Here is a 19,054-nt window from a genome sequence, read left to right as displayed (position 1 = left end):
CAATTCCCTTCATAAGTCCCATGCTTAGTGACAGGACGTCCCTCTGTGTGCAATCTAAGTGTCACATGTCTGTCATTATATACACTTTACCTTTTCTGAAGGGCCATAGAGGCTGCAACATCATTAACAAGAGGCGCCACTAACCAAACACCACCATGATGATCAAGCAGATCTCCAAACAACACCATGAAGACCTAGGAGATCTCCAAACAACCCCATGAAGACCAAGGAGATCTCCAGACAACACCATGAAGACCAAGGAGATCTCCAAACAACACAATGAAGACCAAGGAGATCTCCAAACACCATGAAGCTCAAGGAGATCTCCAAACACCACCATAAAGACCAAGGAGATCTCCAAACACCACCATGAAGACCAAGGAGATCTTCAAACAACACAAAGACCAAAGAGATCTGCAAACAAGTCAGGGACAAAGTTTTTTAGAAGTACAAGTCAGGGTGGGTAGCATAAAATAGTTCCCAATCTCTGATGATCCCCTGAGCACCATCAAATCCATTATCATCAAATAGAAAGAACATGGTACCACAACAAACCTGCCAAGAAGGGATCGTCCACCAAAACAATCAGAGGGCATTAATCAGAGAGGCAGCCAGAGACCAAAGGTAACCCTAAAAGAATTGCAGAGATCCCAAGCAGAAACTGGAGTATCTTTCCACAAGACCACAAAATAAGTACATTCCATAGAGGTGACCTTTATGGAAGAGTGGGCAGAAAAAAAAACTTTCTTTACACACAAAAATTGGAAGGATTGTCTGGAGTTTGCCAAAAAATGTGGGAGACCCCCCCATATGTCTGGAGGAAGGTGCTGTGGTCAAATGAGACCAAAATTAAAGTTTTTGGCCATCAAGATAAACGCTATGTCTGGAGCCAAACCAATACAGCTCGTCACTTATAGAAAACCATCCCCACAGTGAAACATTCTGGTGGCTCCATCATGGAGTGGGGATGTTTTTAAGTAGCAGGGATAGGGACAATGGTCCGAGTCGAAGGGAAGATGGATGGTGCAAAACACAGGGATATTATTGAACAAAACTAGTTTCAGTCTCAGTGATTCAAGACTGGTTTTGAGGTTCACCTTCCAACAAGACAATGACCCAAAGCATACTGCTAAAGCAACACTCGAGGGGTGTAAGGGGAAACGTGTGAATGTTTTGGAGTGGCCGAGTTAAAGTCCAGACCTTAATCCAGTTGAGACTCTGTGGTCAGACTTGAAGATTGCTGTACACTGGAAAAATCCATCTAACTTTAAAGGGAAACTGTCACCTGAATTTGGCGGGACCAGTTTTGGGTCCTCCGTACTACACGCCTGTGCAAGGTAATCTTGCCTTGTGCAGGCGTGTACTACGGAGGACAGAGAATGAACTTCAATCCAATATTTCGGCCAGCATGCAGCCAGCGGGTAAGGAAAGAGTGAATCAAACACCTGAAAACTCCGCCCATATGACCCAAAACTGGTCCCGCCAAATTCAGGTGACAGGTTCCCTTTAAAGAGCTGGAACAGTTTTGCCTTGAGTTATGGGCAAACATCCCACTGGCCAGATATGGAAAGCTCAGAGAGACTTATCCAAAGCGGCTTGCAGCTGTAATTGCCACAAAAGAAGGCTCCACAAAGTACTAACTTTAGGGGGGTGAATAGTTATGTACGCTGAAGATTTCAGATATTTTGTCCCACTTGTTGCTTGCTACACAATAAAAAGAAAACCAAATGTTGACAGTTGTCGGCATGTTCTTTACATTAACTAATGCAAGTGCTCAGAAAAAAACAATTACATTTCAGGTTGTGAGGTCGCAAAACACAAAAAATGGCAAGAGGGTGAATACTTTTGCAAGCCGCTGTATATTGCCAGTAAGGCTGGTACTTATCTTCTCTGGCCCTGACGCACTGGAACTCCCGCATGGAGCATGCAGCAAAAACAATTCACATATATACACCCCCAAGGAATCAGATCCTTCATGAGGCTCCTCACACTGGCTGAACGCTCCACCAATCATATATTGTGCTCAATGTGATGTCACTAGTTGCTGGGTAGATTTCTTCAATAATGATGTTTACTCACAGCTGCTCCTCCTGATATCTTTATAGAACCATCACATACCCATAACAGAGCATGTAGAGGCTCGGTGAAGGCGGCAGTGAAGGTGTGTAAGTGTCTGATGGGGTCACACAGCTCATAAAAGGACAACTGCCCGGCCTCATAATCCAGACATATCCTGAACCGATCACTGGAGATCTGGTGAGGTAACTGGATCACTTTACTGTCATGTCTCACTGAATACTGATTACTATAATTCATCTCCCCTTTACATAAACTCCAGGACTTGTTATTATATCCAATGAATGATTGACGCCCACTCTTGTCTATACTGGGGTAACACATCCCCACCCTCCACAACTCTGATCTACTGATCTCCACATCCCAGTAATGTCGTCCTGAGGTAAATCTCCTCCTGCTCATCACCTGAGGATATTCCTGGAATCTCTCTGCTGTTTCTCGACGTTTCAGTCTTTTTTCTGTCCAGGTCGCAGTTTTCAGGTCGTCTGATATAAGGAGATTATGAGCAGCCGTGTTTACATCCAGTAATATGTCTGCAGGACCCTCCCCATAGATCCCTCCCTTTACCTTCTCACAATCACCCCAAGTCCTGACTATTACATCATCACCCCCATATTTTATACCTGAAAAAGATACATTTTTTATATGACTGGTCACAGATTGGGCACTGAGAGGTTGTTGCCTCATTTCTTTTGTTTTTTGGGGTGAGATGGTTTGTAGATATGTTATTATATCAGAGAAACCTGCATCTAACATCCCTGTAATCACATCCACATCATATGTCTTATCATCTCCCTCCTCCTCAGGATCACACAAGTCCCCGGTGTCTGGTTCCTGTAAGACAGTCAGTGGATCAGTCATGTTACACAGCTCCTCAATGTGCCTCATCTTCCTGGACAGCTCGTCCATCTTTATTTCCAGCTTCTGGATCCCATCAGACAGTGACAGTGACACTTGCTTTTCCCGCATGGAGATCTCACTCAGGACCTTCTTCTCCAGGTCGTCCACCCGTTTTCTGATGTCTGTACACAGGGCAGTGACTCTCTCGGCTTCTCCAGCTGCTTTTTCTTGAGCTTTTCTCCTGCGTTCCTCCAGACTCCGGACTCTTTCCTCAGTCTTCTCTCTCTTTTTAATCAGTTTCTGGAGAACATTTCTCAGTCTAGCTTTCTTCTTCTCAGAGGCCTCATCCAGCATCTCCACCCGGTGTCCCCGATGTTCTCCCACCAAACTGCAGGACACACAGATACAAGTATTGTCCTTAGTGCAGTAATATTCCAGGATCTTCTTATGGACAGAACATTTCCTGGTCTCCAGAGAAGTGCTGGGATCAGTGAGGACGTGTTCTGGTCCTTTACTGTGAACTCTCAGGTGTTTATCACACAGAGAAGCCTCACAGTGTAGACAGGATCTGACAGCAGGTGCAGGAAAGTCCACACAGTAAGTGCAGCAGATCCCGGTGATCTCCTCCTGATGTGGATGAGTAGACCGGAAACGTTCTGCTACATTACACAGAGTTATGTTCCTCTTCAGGGCCGGCCGCTTGTTAAACTCTTCTCTACATTCAGGACAGGAATAATCTCCAGACTCGTCCTGTGTATTCAGGACCCGATCAATACAGACCCGGCAGAAGTTGTGTCCACATCTCAGGGTTACAGGATCTGTATACAGGGTCAGACAGATGGAACATTCCAGCTCTTCTCTCAGATCAGCGGACGCCATAGCTACGTTTCGTGACTGTTATAGGGCGTGTTTCAGGAAATATGACATTGCGCAACTTGTGTCTGAGAGTCTATTAACCATATAATGTGCTAACTGGGAACAGAAAAATAGATAACAGGGAAGGAGTTGATTTCTCCATGTTTATACTCTGCCCTCTTATTAGAGTGTAAGCTCCTGTGATCAGATCATCATGTCCTCACTCTTCTGTTGCTCTTTTGTATTGTAGGTAAAGGGAATCTGTCTCCCCTGGGGACGCTTTTAAGCTATTACTATGGGCATAAATGTGATAGAATTGTAAAAGTAGTCCTGCCTGTATTGTTCACAGCTGCTGTCCTGTTGCTGAGAACTAAACTTTTAATATTTTATGTTAATTAGTTCATCCAGGAACCAGGGCGTGCGGTGCCTGGAAGAAAACTCTTCCTCCGGTGATCTGTTGCGTATCACCCTCCTCCCATGTGCGTCACAGTGCCATATAATGTGCATTTGTGGTGCTGGAATCCCGCGCCTGCTTCCTGCATTTGAGCGATTTTGCGTGCCTTTTCCGGCATTTTATGGGCAGTGTCTTTACTGTTCTTCTGCGCATGCGCCGGCGAGTCACTTCTACTTCATTAACAATAACTCACCAACGTCTGTGCAGAACAATGACGCCAATGCCCATAGCCGGGCAGAAAACATATTCGCGCGGGATTCCGGCTCCACAACTGCACATCACATGGCACAGGCTATTTATTGTGATAGGTGCTGTGCCAACCTGTGGAAGAGGAGAAAGTCACAGTGTTGCTGTGTATTGGTACTCTCTGAAGGGGAAGGATTCAGAATATAGGCACCATTTTCAGCATCATGTTGTGGTCTGAACATATGCCAATGAAGTGCCCACATACCCTGACCATATAAGCACTGGAATGGGGGTAAGGGTTCTTCGGTTTCTGCAGAGGCCAAGGGGGACTTGGATAGTGCCCTTCTCCTGATAGAGAAGAGCTGCCATGGGCCAGGTGCTTGTGACGAGCATCGGGCAGGGAGCGGCGGTCAAAGATTGCAGGCAGAGGGCTATCAAGTCGATGAGAGTAAGCAGAGAAATGGGTGAGCTGTTTCTTTTTCTCGGGGTGATGAAACGTTGGCCTACAGGAAGAACTGGCTGACAGCCTAGCCGAGAGAGACCGATCCCCGAAGTCATACTACATGAAAGTATAAGACTCTGCGCCACCTGGTAGCCCACTAAGGACTGTAATGTCTGTAACAGAGCACTGCTTACATAAAACTGCAGCAAATATAAATAGCTAAACAGGTCTGTCACTTTATGAATTTTTTTTAATCTCGGCGTTACCAAGCCATGGCGACTTGATGGATGAATGCTCTATAGTAAGATCAATCTGGTGCAAGCCTGGATAGGTCCAGCAGGGTCTTCTCCTCTGTTATCTTGATAGTATCAAGCCAGCTGGTTGCTGGTCTTCCTCTTTGACTTGTTCCTTCTATTTTTCCGACCATGATGTTCTTCTCCGGTGACTGCTTTCTTCGTATGTAGTGCCCTCAGTAAGCAAGTCGTAGCTTGGTGATCCTTGCTTCCAGTGACATGTCTGGCTTGATTTGTTCCAAAATTGATTTGTTTGTTCTTCTTGCCACCCATGGAATTGATAATGTCTTTCTCCAGCACATTTCGAAGGCGTACATTATTCTTTGTTGTTTCTTTATCATTCACTTTTAGCATCCATATGTCTGTGTAGCTGCATATGACCCTTCATGAGGAGTTCCCTGAAAGTTGCTGAATAAGGTCTGTCAGATTGGAGAAGAGGTCATCTTTCATTAAATAAAAAATTCCTGGGTGAGCCGGTGGTGAAATCTTAGCTGCCGAGATCATAAAGGAACACTAATCACTGAAAATGCACAAAAAAATATTCTAATACTTCCTAAAATCATAGATTAGAGTTGGATGGAACTTCTAGGATCATCGTGTCCTACCGCCTGCTCAGTGCAGGACTCGCTAAACCATCTCAGACAGATGTCTGTCCAGCCTCTGTTTGAAGATTTCCATTGAAGGAGAACTCACCACCTCTCGTGGCCGCCTGTTCAACTTTTCGATTACCCTCACTATCAAAAAGCTTTTTCTAATAACTGATCTGTATCTTCTCCCTTTCGGTTTCATTCGATTTCTTCTCGTGTTTCATTGTGCAAGTGAGAATAATGATGATCCCTCTACACTGTGACATCACTTCAGATATTTGTAGACAGCTATTAAGTCTCCTCTTAGCCTTCTTTTTTGCAAGCTGAACATTCCCAGATCCTTTAATGATTTCTAGTAGGACATACTTTTCAGTCCGCTCACCATTCTGGTCGCTCTTCTCTGAACTTGCTCCAGTTTTTCGATGTCTTTTGTAAAAACTGGTGCCAAGAACTGGACACAGTATTCCCGACGAAGTCTGACCAAGGAGGAGTAGAGGGTGATAATCATCTCACGTGACCCAGACTCTATGCTTCACTTAATACATTAATCTTCTTTTACTTCATCTGATTTTGAACATATTATAACTGAAGCTGAGAAATGGGCGTCTCAAGAGATCGGCCTTTTCTTCTGTTCCCGTCATAACTGTCCTGTGTGTGGCTGCAAGACAACTACCTGCAGCAGGAGCCTCCCCCCGCTGCTGTTCACCGCATTTAAAGATTGAGCTGTTTCACCAAAGAGCACAGTTCTTAAGAGGAAACTAAAACTTCTGTACACTTCTTGACTTCACTTATTTCTTCACTTAAGAAAGTGGTAGTCAGTTTGCCCCTTGGAGATGGCAGGCTGGAGTAAGATGCTGCCCAATGAGGTACCACAATGTGAGAGAAGGGATCGGTGTCAATGTGGCTCTAGACTCTTCCAGAAAGTCTCCCATTTATTAAAAACAAAACTTTCTAAACTTTCCAGGAGTTGGCAAGCAGGGTTTATCTACACAGTCAAGTATTTCAAATCTCTCGAAAATTGGCTGGAGCGGGTAATGAGTTCATATTAATTGGATCATCAAAATTACTAGGATGGAAAAGAGGATTAAAAACTATGATAAGCAATAAATATACTGAAGAATGGTTGCTTTAAATGAGTTCTGTGTGCTTCAACTAGGGGGCGCTCATTACTAAGAAGACTAAAAAATAAAACACCAGTAACGTACTGCATGGGATCAAAGTACTGGGACTCCTTCTTACACCTTCCATCCTTTTCTGACCTCCCATTGTAAATCCATTATTATGAAGTCGGTGAAGATATAACAACTTCCACTCTTCAGGGAAGGACTTCTACAACATTTTAGTGGCATTAGTGGAAATGTTTACCCCTTTATCCAGAAGAGCATTTGTAGGGTCAGATACTGATATTGGGGGGAGGCCGAGCTCACAATCTCCATTTTACATTGCAGTTTGTACTGCGGAAAAATAACAAATATTTCACTTCTTTCATTGGGACGAAGAGTGGAATATACAATAAACTTGGCATTAGTCATAAAAGCTTCAAAAATTGTGTAAAAAAAAACAACAAAAAAAGACATTAACCTTATAAAAAAATTGAGTGTGGAGAAAACTGGATTTACATGGGGAAAACAACATTGGCGCTCGGTACATCTGATCTATAATACCCATACCAAGAAGATGCCAGAACGACAAAGTGTCAGTATCAGAGCTTACTAGGTTATATGCACACGTTCAGGATTTTTTGAATTTTTTTCGTGTTTTTTTGCTAAAAAAAATGCTAAAAAAAGCTTACATTAAGCATCCTAATATTAAGATGCATTCCACAATTTTTGTGGACATATTGCTTTTTTTTCCGCAAAAAAAACCCATCGCGGAAAAAAAACGCAGCATGTTCATTAATTTTGCGGAAAATCTCTGGATTTGCCACTATATAATATAGCAGTGGAACGCTCCAGAAAAATCCGCGTAAAAAACGTGAAAAAAACGCAAAAAAAAGTAATAAAAACGCAAGCGGATTTATTGCAGAAAAAGTCCGGTTTTATTCAGGAAAATTTTGTAATTTTAAAATTTCATTATACTTGCATGATACTTGTATGACGAACGACCGACTTTTCAGGAACAACATGGAACCGATGTTATTAACGCTGATGGGTATGAGCCCTAAAGATGGTGCATTTTACTCTATAGGCTTCTATGTTTAGCTTGAGAAAACACCTGTAAAAGAAAATGCAATTGCATCTTTGAGTGTAGAATCAAAGCTTTTCTGTACTATTAAAAATGCATTAAAAAAAAATCTTAACACCTGCACCAAAAATACACAAATAAGGGAGATAACAAACATATAAAAAATGCATCAAAAATGCAATAACCAGAGAAGATTGTTATTGCGTCATGCAGAAAACGTGCATATAAAAAGCAGCGGAGAAAAATCAGCGTTTGCTCTACATGTGAACACAGTCTGTGTTACATTTTTAATAATTTTTTATGGGTTTAATAGAGAGAAAAAAATCAATCACACCATTTACCAATCACCTCAAAAAATATTTTCACTATGTTGTGCAGGTTTGTATGACTATATAGGAACACCAAATATGTCTGTTATTTGCTGATTTGTTGTTTATTTTCTTTTTTTTTTTTTAAAGTGCATCAAAAATGACATTATTGTAAGTGTTTTTCATTATTTTTTAGTAATTTTATAGTAAAAAAAAATTCAGTTGTATTTTCTCTCTAGAATACAGGGACATAGAATTGCATTGGTATATAGACATGTATCTTTATGTACCAGTAAACTCTATAATTTCGGAGCATGCACTGCACATTCAAATAGAGAAAATGCTCTCATTCTTCTCAGTGTAGCCTGTGGCACATAACTTTCATTACTGACTCTAATGATATAACGTAGATTGGGGGCTTGAATCCCAGTGAGACCAGATTTCAAGAAAGGAAAATCATTTTTTATTTAATTGAATGTAAGAGTAAGAGCAGAGTGATGTAACTCTACGTCCCCACGATTTGGGCAGAATGTATTAGCTGACAGCTTCCCTTTAACCGCCATATTAACCTAATATCTGCAGGTTAATAGCATTTTTTCACTTTACAGGGGCGTAAAAAAATAAATACATAAAACGAGATGTTTAAAAAAAATGTTAACTATTAAAATCACTCCCCCTATTTCCAGTTTTAAAAATAAAAAGTAATAAAGTAATAAAGATAAACATAATTGTAATCACCATGTCCATAAATGTCCGGTTTATCAAAATATGAAATTATTTAAAGCATACATGAAAAGCGACTATAATATGAAATTCAATACATTTAAAAACACTAAATGTAAGGTTTTTCAATCCCGCATTTCCCAAAAATGCTATAAAAAGTGATAAAAAAAAGCGTATATGACCCAAATTTGCATTAATAAAATCATCATCTCTCACACAACTCAATGGACGAAATGTAACCGGTGTTGCTGGATGGCCAGGACCAGATGTTTGATAGTTCAAGGAGGGAGACCACCAGTTTAAAATAAACTTTTTACTGAACCTTAACTTGAGGAGTGTTACATACAATAGACAGCGGGCACATATCTTCCCAAACATTTCCTTGACAATGCGTAACATTTTCCCCATACAAATTTAATCCCTTTTTCCCTTCTCTCTTTACTTATCCTCTATCTTCACTACTCCTCAATACTTTACCACAACCCAACTACAGTTCAACTATCAAGAGTCCTTTACTCAACCAGCGGTTCTGAATCTTCTTTCCCCTCTAGGGAACTACAGTGTCTTGTAAAGTTATTCACCCCCTTGGCTTTTACCTATTTTATTACATTACAATCTGTGTATAAATATTTTTGTAATCTGATTTGTGTGTGATGCATCAGAGCTAAATAGCCTAAGTTGGTGAAGTGAGAAAAATATATTCATAAATAAAATTTATGGGATGAAATAACTAATAATTGGCATGTGCATATGTATTCACCCTTTTTGCTATGAAACCCTTAAAAATTTCTGGTGCAAGCAATTTCCTTCATAAGTCCCATGCTTAGTGACAGGCTGTCCCTCTGTGTGCAATCTAAGGGTCACATGTCTGTCAGTATATACACTTTACCTTTTCTGAAAGGCCACAGAGGCTGCAACATCATTAACAATAAGCACCACTAACCAAACACCACCATGAAGATCAAGCAGATCTCCAAACAACACCATGAAGACCAAGGAGATATCCAAACCACCCCATGAAGACCAAGGAGATCTCCAAACACCATGAACACAAAGAGAACTCCAAACAACACCATGAAGACCAATGAGATATCCAAATAACACAATGAAGACCAAGGAGATCTTCAAACAACACCATAACGACCAAGGAGATCTCCAAACACTACCATGAAGACCAAGGAAATCTCCAAACACCATAAAGACCATGGAGATCAAACAACACCATAAAGACCAAGGAGATCTCCAAACACCACCATGAAGACCAAGGAGATCTGCAAATACCATCATGAAGACCAAGAAGATCTGCAAATACCATCATGAAGACCAAGAAGATCTGCAAATACCATCATGAAGACCAAGAAGATCTCCAAACAGCACAATGAAGACCAAGGAGATCTACATACAAGTCAGGGACAAACTTTTTTAGAATTACAAGTCAGGGTGGGTAACATAAAAAATTTCCAAATCTCTGATTATCCTGAGCACCATAAAATCCATTATAATCTAATGGAAAGAACATGATACCACAACAAACCTGCCAAGATGGGATCTCCCACCAAAACAATCAGAGGGCATTAATCAGAGAGGCAGCCAGAGACCAAAGGTAACCCTAAAAGAGTTGCAGAATTCCCAAGCAGAAACTGGAGTATCTTTCCACATGACCACAAAATACGTACATTCCATAGAGGTGGCCTTTACGGAAGAGTGGGAGAAAGAAAAACTTTATTTACCCACAAAAATTGGAAGGCTTGTTTGGAGTTTCCCAAAAAATGTGGGAGACTCCCCATATGTCTGGAGAAAGGTGCTGTGGTCAGATGAGACCAAAATTGAAGTTTTTGGCCAACAAGGTAAACACTATGTCTGGAGCCAAACCAACTCATCACCCCAAGAAAACCACCCCCACAGTGAAACATGCTGGTGGCTCCATCATGCAGTGGGGATGTTTTTAAGCAGCAGGGATAGGGACAATGGTCCGAGTCGAAGGGAAGATGGATGGTGCAAAATACAGGGATATTATTGAACAAAACCTGATTCAGTCTCAGTGATTCAAGACTGGTTTTGAGGTTCACCTTCCAACAAGACAATGACCAAAAGCATACTGCTAAAGCAACACTCGAGGCGTTTAAGGGGGAACGTGTGAATGTTTTGGAGAGGCCGAGTCACAGCCCAGACCTTAATCCAATTGAGAATCTGTGGTGAGACTTGAAGATTGCTGTTCACCAGAGGAAGCCATCTGAGTAATGGGCAAAAATCCCAGTTGAAAGATGTGGAAAGCTCATAGAGACTTATCCAAAGCGGCTTGCAGCTGTAATTGCCACAAAAGAAGGCTCCACAAAGACCTGACTTTAGGGGGGTGAATAGTTATGCACGCTGAACTTTTCAGATTTTTTTTGTCCTATTTGTTGTTTGCTCCACAATAAAAAGAAAGTCAAATGTTGACAGTTGTCGCCATGTTCTTTACATGAACTGATGGAAATCCTCAGAAAAAAACAATTACATTTCAGGTTGTGAGGGAGCAAAACACAAAAAATGCCAAGAGGCTGAATACTTTTGCAAGCAGCTGTATATTACCACAATTGCTGGTACTTCTAGTCTCACATAAATACACCCCCAAGGAATCAGATCCTTCATGAGGCTCCTCACACTGGCTGAACGCTCCACCAATCATATATTGGGCTCAGTGTGATGTCAGTAGTCACAGGTCAGATTTCTTCAATAATGGTGTTTCCTCACAGCTGCTCCTCCCAGATATTTTTATACAACCATCAAATACACATAACACAGCATGTAGGGGCTCGGAGAAGGCGGCAGTGAAGGTGTGGATGTGTCTGATGGGGTCACACAGCTCATAAAAGGACAACTGCCCGGCCTCATAATCCAGACATATCCTGAACCGATCACTGGAGATCTCGTGAGGTAACGGGATCACTTTACTGTCATGTCTCACTGAATACTGATTATTATTATACCACACTCCTCCATATAAACCCCAGGACTTGTTGTTATCTCCAATGTGTGACTGACGCCCCCTCCGGTCTATACTGGGGTAACACATCCCCACACTCCACCATCCTGGCCTACTGCCCTCCACATCCCAGTAATGTCGTCCTGAGGTAAATCCCCTTCTGCTCATCACATGATTACAGGTATACAGGAATCTCTCTGCAGTTTCTGGACGATTCTGCCATATTTCGGTCCAGGTCGCAGTTTTCAGGTCGTCTGATATAAGGAGACTATTACCAGCCGTGTTTACATCCAGTATTATGTCTGCAGGACCCTCCCCATAGATCCCTCCCTTTCCTGAATCCATTACCTTCTCACCATCTCCCCAAGTCCTGACTATTACATCATCACCCCCATATTTTATACCTGAAGAAGATAAATTTTTTATGTGAGTGGTCACAGTTTGGGCACTGAGACATTGCGACCTCATTTCTTTTGTTTTTTGGGCTGAGATGGTTTGTAGATGTTATTATATCAGAGAAACCTGCATCTAACATCCCTGTAATCACATCCACATCATATATCTTTTCTTGTCCTCCTGTGTCCTCATCACCTCCATCATGTCCTCCTGTGTCCTCATCACCTCCATCATGTCCTCCTGTGTCCTCATCACCTCCATCCTCCTCAGGATCACACAAGTCCCCGGTGTCTGGTTCCTGTAGGACAGTCAGTGGATCCGTCATGTTACACAGCTCCTCAATGTGCCTCATCTTCCTGGACAGCTCGTCCTTCTTTATTTCCAGCTTCTGGATCCCATCAGACAGTGACACCTGCTTTTCCCGCATGGAGATCTCACCCAGGACCTTCTTCTCCAGGTCGTCCACCCGTCTCCTGATGTCTATAAACAGGGCAGTGACTCTTTTGTCTTCTCCAGATGATATTTTTTTAAAGGGAACCTGTCACCCCGAAAATCGGGGGTGAGGTAATCCCACCGGCATCAGGGGCTTATCTGCAGCATTCTATAATGCTGTAGATAAGCCCCCGATGTTACCTGAAAAAGGAGAAAAAGACGTTAGATTATACTCACCCATGGGCGGTCCCGCTGCTGGTCAGGTCGAACGGGCGTCTCCGGTCCGCTGCGGCGCCTCCCATCTTCTTTCCATGACGTCCTCTTCTGATCTTCAGCCACGGCTCCGGCGCAGGCGTACTTTGCTCTGCCCTGTTGAGGGCAGAGGATAGTACAGCAGTGCGCAGGCGCCGGAAAGGTCAGAGGCCCGGCGCCTGCGCACTGCAGTACTTTGTCTGCCCTCAACAGGGCAGAGCAAAGTACGCCTGCGCCGGAGCCGTGGCTGAAGATCAGAAGAGGACGTCTTGGAAAGAAGATGGGAGGCGCCGCAGCGGACCGGAGACGCCCAGCTGACCTGACCAGCAGCGGGACCGCCCCTGGGTGAGTATAATCTAACGTCTTTTTCAGGTAACATCGGGGGCTTATCTACAGCATTACAGAATGCTGTAGATAAGCCCCTGATGCCGGTGGGATTACCTCACCCCCGATTTTCGGGGTGACAGGTTCCCTTTAACTTTTCTCCCCTGCTCCTTCAGGCTCTTTACTCTTTCCTCAGTCTTCTTTCTCTTTGTGATCAGTTTCTGCAGAACATTTCTCAGTTTCTCCTTCTTCTTCTCAGAGGCCTCCTCCATCATCTCCACCCGATGTCCCCGATGTTCTCCGGCCAAACTGCAGGACACGCAGATACAAGCAGCGTCCTCAGTGCAGTAATATTCCAGGATCTTCTTATGGACAGAACATTTCCTGGTCTCCAGAGAAGTGCTGGGATCAGTGAGGACGTGTTCTGGTCCTTTACTGTGAACTCTCAGGTGTTTATCACACAGGGAAGCCTCACAGTGTAGACAGGATCTAACAGCAGGTACCGGAGAGTGAATACAGTAAGTGCAGTAGATCCTGGTGGCCTCCTCCTGATGTGGATGAGTAGACCTGAAACGTTCTGCTACATTACTCAGAGTTATGTTCCTCTTCAGTGTCGGCCGCTTGTTAAACTCTTCTCTACATTCAGGACAGGAATAATCTCCAGACTCGTCCCGTGTCAGCACACGATCAATACAGACCCAGCAGAAGTTGTGTCCACATCTCAGGGTTATAGGATCTGTATACAGGGTCAGACAGATGGAACATTCCAGCTCTTCTCTGAGATCAGCGGACGCCATAGCTTCATTTCATGAATGTTATAGGGCGTGTTTCTGGAAATATGACATTGCGCAACTTGTGTCTGAGAGTCTATTAACCATATAATGTACTAACTGGGAATAGAAAAATAGATAACAGGGAAGGAGTTGATTTCTCCATGTTTATACTCTGCCGTCTTATTAGAGTGTAAGCTCCTGTCATCAGATCGTCATGTCCTCACTCTTCTGTTGCTCATTTGTATTGTAGGTAAAGGGAATCTGTCTCCCCTGAGAACGCTTTTAAGCTATTACTATGGGCATACAGGTGATAGAATTGTTAAAATAGTCCTACCTGTATTATTATTATATATTATTATAACGCCATTTATTCCATGGCGCTTTACATGTGAGGAGGGGTATACATAATAAAAACAAGTACAATAATCTTGAACAATACAAGTCATAACTGGTACAGGAGGAGTGAGGACCCTGCCCGCGAGGGCTCACAATCTACAAGGGATGGGTGAGGATACAGTAGGTGAGGATAGAGCTGCTCATGCAGCGGTTTGGTCGATCAGTCATTACTGCAGGTTGTAGGCTTGTCGGAAGAGGTGGGTCTTCAGGTTCTTTTTGAAGGTTTCGATGGTAGGCGAGAGTCTGATGTGTTGTGGTAGAGGGTTCCAGAGTAGGGGTGATACACGAGAGAAATCTTGTATGTGATTGTGGGAAGAGGAGATAAGAGGGGAGTAGAGAAGGAGATCTTGTGAGGATCGGAGGGTGCGTGCAGGAAAGTACCGGGAGACGAGGTCACAGATGTATGGAGGAGACAGGTTGTCGAAGGCTTTGTACGTCATGGTTAGGGTTTTGTACTGGAGTCTCTGGGTAATGGGGAGCAAGTGAAGGGATTGACAGAGGGGAGAGGCCAGGGAATAGCGGGGGGACAGGTGGATTTGTCGGGCAGCAGAGTTTAGAATAGATTGGAGGGGTGCGAGAGTGTTAGAGGGGAGGCCACAGAGCAGGAGGTTGCAGTAGTCAAGGCAAGAGATGATGAGGGCATGGACTAGGGTTTTGCAGATTCTTGGTTTAGGAATTACCTGTATTGTTCATAGCTGCTGTCTTGTTGCTGACAAATAGATTATTAATATTTTATGTTAATTAGTTCATCCAGGATCCGGGGAGTGCGGTGCCTGTAAGAACACTCTTCCTCCAGTGATCTGTTGCGTACCATCCTCCTCCCATGTGTGTTAGTGCCATATAATGTGCATTTGTGGTGCTGGAATCCCGCGCCTGCTTTCTGCATTTGAGCGATTATGCGTGCCTTTTCCGCCATGTTATGGCCAATGTCTTTACTGTTCTTCTGCGCAGGCGCCGGGGAGTCACTTCTACTTCATTCAACAGTAACTCACCAGCGCCTGCGCGGAAGATCAATGAAGCCAATGCCCATAGCAGGGCAGAAAAGGTATGCATAACTGCACGAATGCAAAGCTCAGGTCCGCCAATGCCTATTTCAGCTGGATGTGTGTCCAAGGACGCACATTCAGCTGAAATGTATTGCGGCGAAGAGACTTACCGTCTCCCTCCACTGCAATACACACTGCTGGCAGCGGACATCGGCGTGCCTGTCACATGCACCACCCATGACGGACACGCCAAAGTCAGCTGCCAGCCTCTATGCCGGCTACTATGCTGGCTATATAAGAGGATGCTGCACATCATGGAAGTGGAGGAAAGTGAGAAGCATCATTTATTCTAAGAGCGGCAGAATGAAGGACATCATTACTGGAATGGGCCAGAATGATGGACATAATTACAGCAAGGGGCCTAGGATAACAGACATTATACAGGGATGAGGCCCAGGATGGAAGACAATTATTATAGGAAGGTGCCCTGGATGGGGGTCATTATACCAGGAAAATACTTAGTATGGGAGACATTATTACAAAGGAGCAAAGGATAGGGGTCTTTACACCAGGAAACGGCTTAGGATTGGGCACATTATTACAGGAAGGGCCAGATGATGGGGAATATTAAACCAGGAAGCGACCTAAGATGGGGGAGATTATCAGAGCATTGTGCCCAGGTTGGGGGACATTATTACTAGGAGGGGTCAGAACGAGGGACATAATTACAGGAAGAAACCCAGGATGGAAGACAATATACCAGTAATAGGTCAAGGATGGGGGATATTATATCAGGAAAAGACTTAAAGTGGGGGATATTATTACAGGAAGGGGCCCAGGATTGGGATGATTATACCAGGAAAAGGCTTAGGATCGGGGACTTTATAAACAGAAGGAACCAATGATGGAGGACATTATTCCAGGAAGGGACTAAGGATGGAGGAGATTATTGCAGAATGGGGCAAGGACAGGGGACATTATTACAGCAAGGGGCCCAACATTATACCAGGAAGAGACCCAGGATGGGAGACATTATTACAGGAACGGGTCCAGGATCGGAGACAATATACTAGGAAGATGCTTAGGATGGGGGACATTATTACAGGAAAAGGTCCTGGATGGGGGACCTCATTAAAGAGAGAGGCCCAGAATGGGGGACATTATAGCAGGAAAGTTCCAGTACTCTCTCCCATTTCAATACACAACATGGCTTCATAGAAGTGTTGTGTAGGTACACAACTCATGTCAGAGGGGAAGGGGAGCCGATTTTGATTGATTGGTGCTATGTATGTCTTTTAGCTTTGGTCCGTAAAAATGAAAAATTAGTTTTTCTTTTTTCATGTAGTTTTGACTTCAAAACTAAACCCCTCGATTTGTTATACAATTTCTTCTCTTTTTAGAGCTCCATGCCATACCCTGGCTCCACCTCACACTCGATAATCATTAAAATAGGTGTCAAAAAGAAACAAAAACAAAATTTTTCTTTTAAAATATAGTGGGAGGAAAAACAGAAAAAATAGCCAGTTTGCAAGTCTAAGGCAGAATTTTTAAACTCTGTCTTGTGAGACATTGATGTGGATGGTGCTATGCATTTAGCCTAGACTAATGAATTTGCATATTACATTTCCCGGAGGAGCATTGCACGGCGAATAAACCTCCTTGACACGTCAAAGCTGTAAGTCACTCTCCACAAGGAGAAACGTTGCCCCTTAGACCCCAGTCCAGAGCCTCTCACCTAGCCTAATCAGTTCTCATGCATCGCACTGACGAGGGCCAACAGCCCGAAACACCGTGTCTGCGAATTGAGATACTGATTTGGCTTTTATCCTAAGTCATATTGCACGACTCGTTAAAGGGTCGATTGTGACTTGTAGGATCGCTACTTCCAATAGGTGGCGCTATAGACTTAAAGTCCTCTTTTTCTCTGAAGAGCCAATTTGCATATAGGATAGAAAAGAGGATTAAAAACTATAATAAGCAATAAATATACTGAACAATGGTTGCTATAATGCACCTATATTAGTTCTGTGTTTTCACTAGGGGACGCTCATTACTAAGAAGACTAAAAAAATTAACACCAGTAACTTACCGCATCCGGATAAAAGTACTGGGACTACTTCTTACACCTTCCGTCCTTTTCTGACCTCCCATTGTAAATCCATTATTAGGATATAACAACTTCCACTCTTCAGGGAAGGACTTCTACAAGATTTTAGTGGCATTAGTGGAAATGTTTACCCCTTTATCCAGAAGAGCATTTGTAAGGTCAGATACTGATATTGGGGGGAGGCCGAGCTCACAATCTCCATTTTACATTGCGGTTTGTACTGCGGAAAAATAACAAATATTTCACTTCTTTCATTGGTACGAATAGTGGAACATACAATAAACGTGGCAATAGAGTCAACAAAGGCTTCAAAAATTGTGTAAAAAAAATACAACAAAAAAATACATTAACCTTATAAAAAAAATTGAGTGTGGAGAAAACTGGATTTACATGGGGAAAAACAACATTGGCGCTCGGTACATCTGATCTATAATAGTTCTCAATATAACCCATCCCAAGAAGGTGCCAGAACGATAAGGTGTCGATATCAGAGCTTAAAAGTTGGAGAAAATGATGATGTGGCCACCGGGGCATCCCTTTACTGAGAACATGCATTATTAGCAAACATATGGTTGGAGATTTGCTCAAGTGTCATGTCCTCTTTCTTTCCCAGAGCCATTTGTGGATGACTGGGTCAATTTTTCCAGGGAAAACTTTTCCACTAGAAGACTTTTGTGTAATTCCTTGTAGACTCCTGCCCTTACTTTTCTATTGATCATAGACAACCCATATAACAGGCCAATGAGACACATTTACGACAGGGCACCGTACGACACTGTACAACAAACCTGCAGAACAAGATTATGAGGCCTGACCACATCTTGTTGATGGATCCAATGTATTAACAGCCACTAATCCACATTCCCCAGAGTTGTAGTAGATTCTGGTATTATAAATGTAGACAAAGTAAAGTCAAGGATCATCATCGGAAAATCTGGCAGGATACGACTGGCCAGAGGATGAGACGGCGACTTAGTAAAAAAACAAAACGAAGGATCAGAATCAGGAGTTGTTCGAAAAGCGCCAGACACACACAATCCAAGGGTTAATAAGGCAAAGATAGTCAAACCAGGACAGGCAATAACCCTCAATCAATGTTGCTCAGGTGCCCGTTGCCTTAGCACGCTACTGAACAGCCTATGAGAAGAGGCGCAGCCCATAGTCTATAGGTATCTATCTATGTGTCACCCATACAGGCACAATTTTTCAGTAATTGAGACTACATGGATTGTACCACAACAGTTCTCTCTATGGAGGGACAAAAACGACTATCGCAGTTCCTGATGATACTCAGACAGCTCCTATGGCAAACTTATAATGAAAGAGATCATATCAAGGCTTTCCTGGCAGCTTATTTAGATTATGGGGGGCTCCAAACCAGACTCAAAAAATTTATTTTGATTCCTAAAATTAATCAAACCACAAGTGGAGAACCCTAAAGTCATTTAGACACCTACTGATTCAGACCATAAACC

General features: G+C 43.1%; 1 protein-coding gene, 1 long non-coding RNA gene and 1 pseudogene across 2 annotated transcripts; all 3 read right to left on the bottom strand.

The window, feature by feature from the left end:
- Positions 1-1,728: 1,728 nt before the first annotated feature.
- LOC138675098 (E3 ubiquitin/ISG15 ligase TRIM25-like) lies at positions 1,729-3,880 on the bottom strand. Its single transcript, XM_069763080.1, has one exon. It carries the CDS (start codon positions 3,793-3,795, stop codon positions 2,059-2,061), a length of 1,737 nt encoding a protein of 578 aa, XP_069619181.1. The 5' UTR covers positions 3,796-3,880; the 3' UTR covers positions 1,729-2,058.
- A 3,894-nt stretch (positions 3,881-7,774) lies between these two features.
- On the bottom strand, positions 7,775-18,497 carry LOC138675105 (uncharacterized). The gene is made up of 3 exons (XR_011320641.1): positions 18,368-18,497; positions 17,562-17,799; positions 7,775-7,947 (listed from the first exon to the last, which is right to left on the bottom strand). It is a non-coding gene; the product is annotated as an uncharacterized lncRNA (long non-coding RNA).
- Positions 7,969-14,132, bottom strand: LOC138675103 (E3 ubiquitin-protein ligase TRIM39-like; annotated as a pseudogene).
- Positions 18,498-19,054: the final 557 nt, after the last annotated feature.

Source organism: Ranitomeya imitator, chromosome 4 (genome assembly GCF_032444005.1).
Source record: "Ranitomeya imitator isolate aRanImi1 chromosome 4, aRanImi1.pri, whole genome shotgun sequence".
Lineage (NCBI taxonomy): Eukaryota > Metazoa > Chordata > Amphibia > Anura > Dendrobatidae > Ranitomeya > Ranitomeya imitator.
This window is presented reverse-complemented; position numbering and strand designations above follow the sequence as displayed.

Excerpts from the sequence above, each read along its gene's own strand:
- LOC138675098 (XM_069763080.1), bottom strand. The coding sequence starts at position 3,795 with ATGGCGTCCGCTGATCTGAGAGAAGAGCTGGAATGTTCCATCTGTCTG.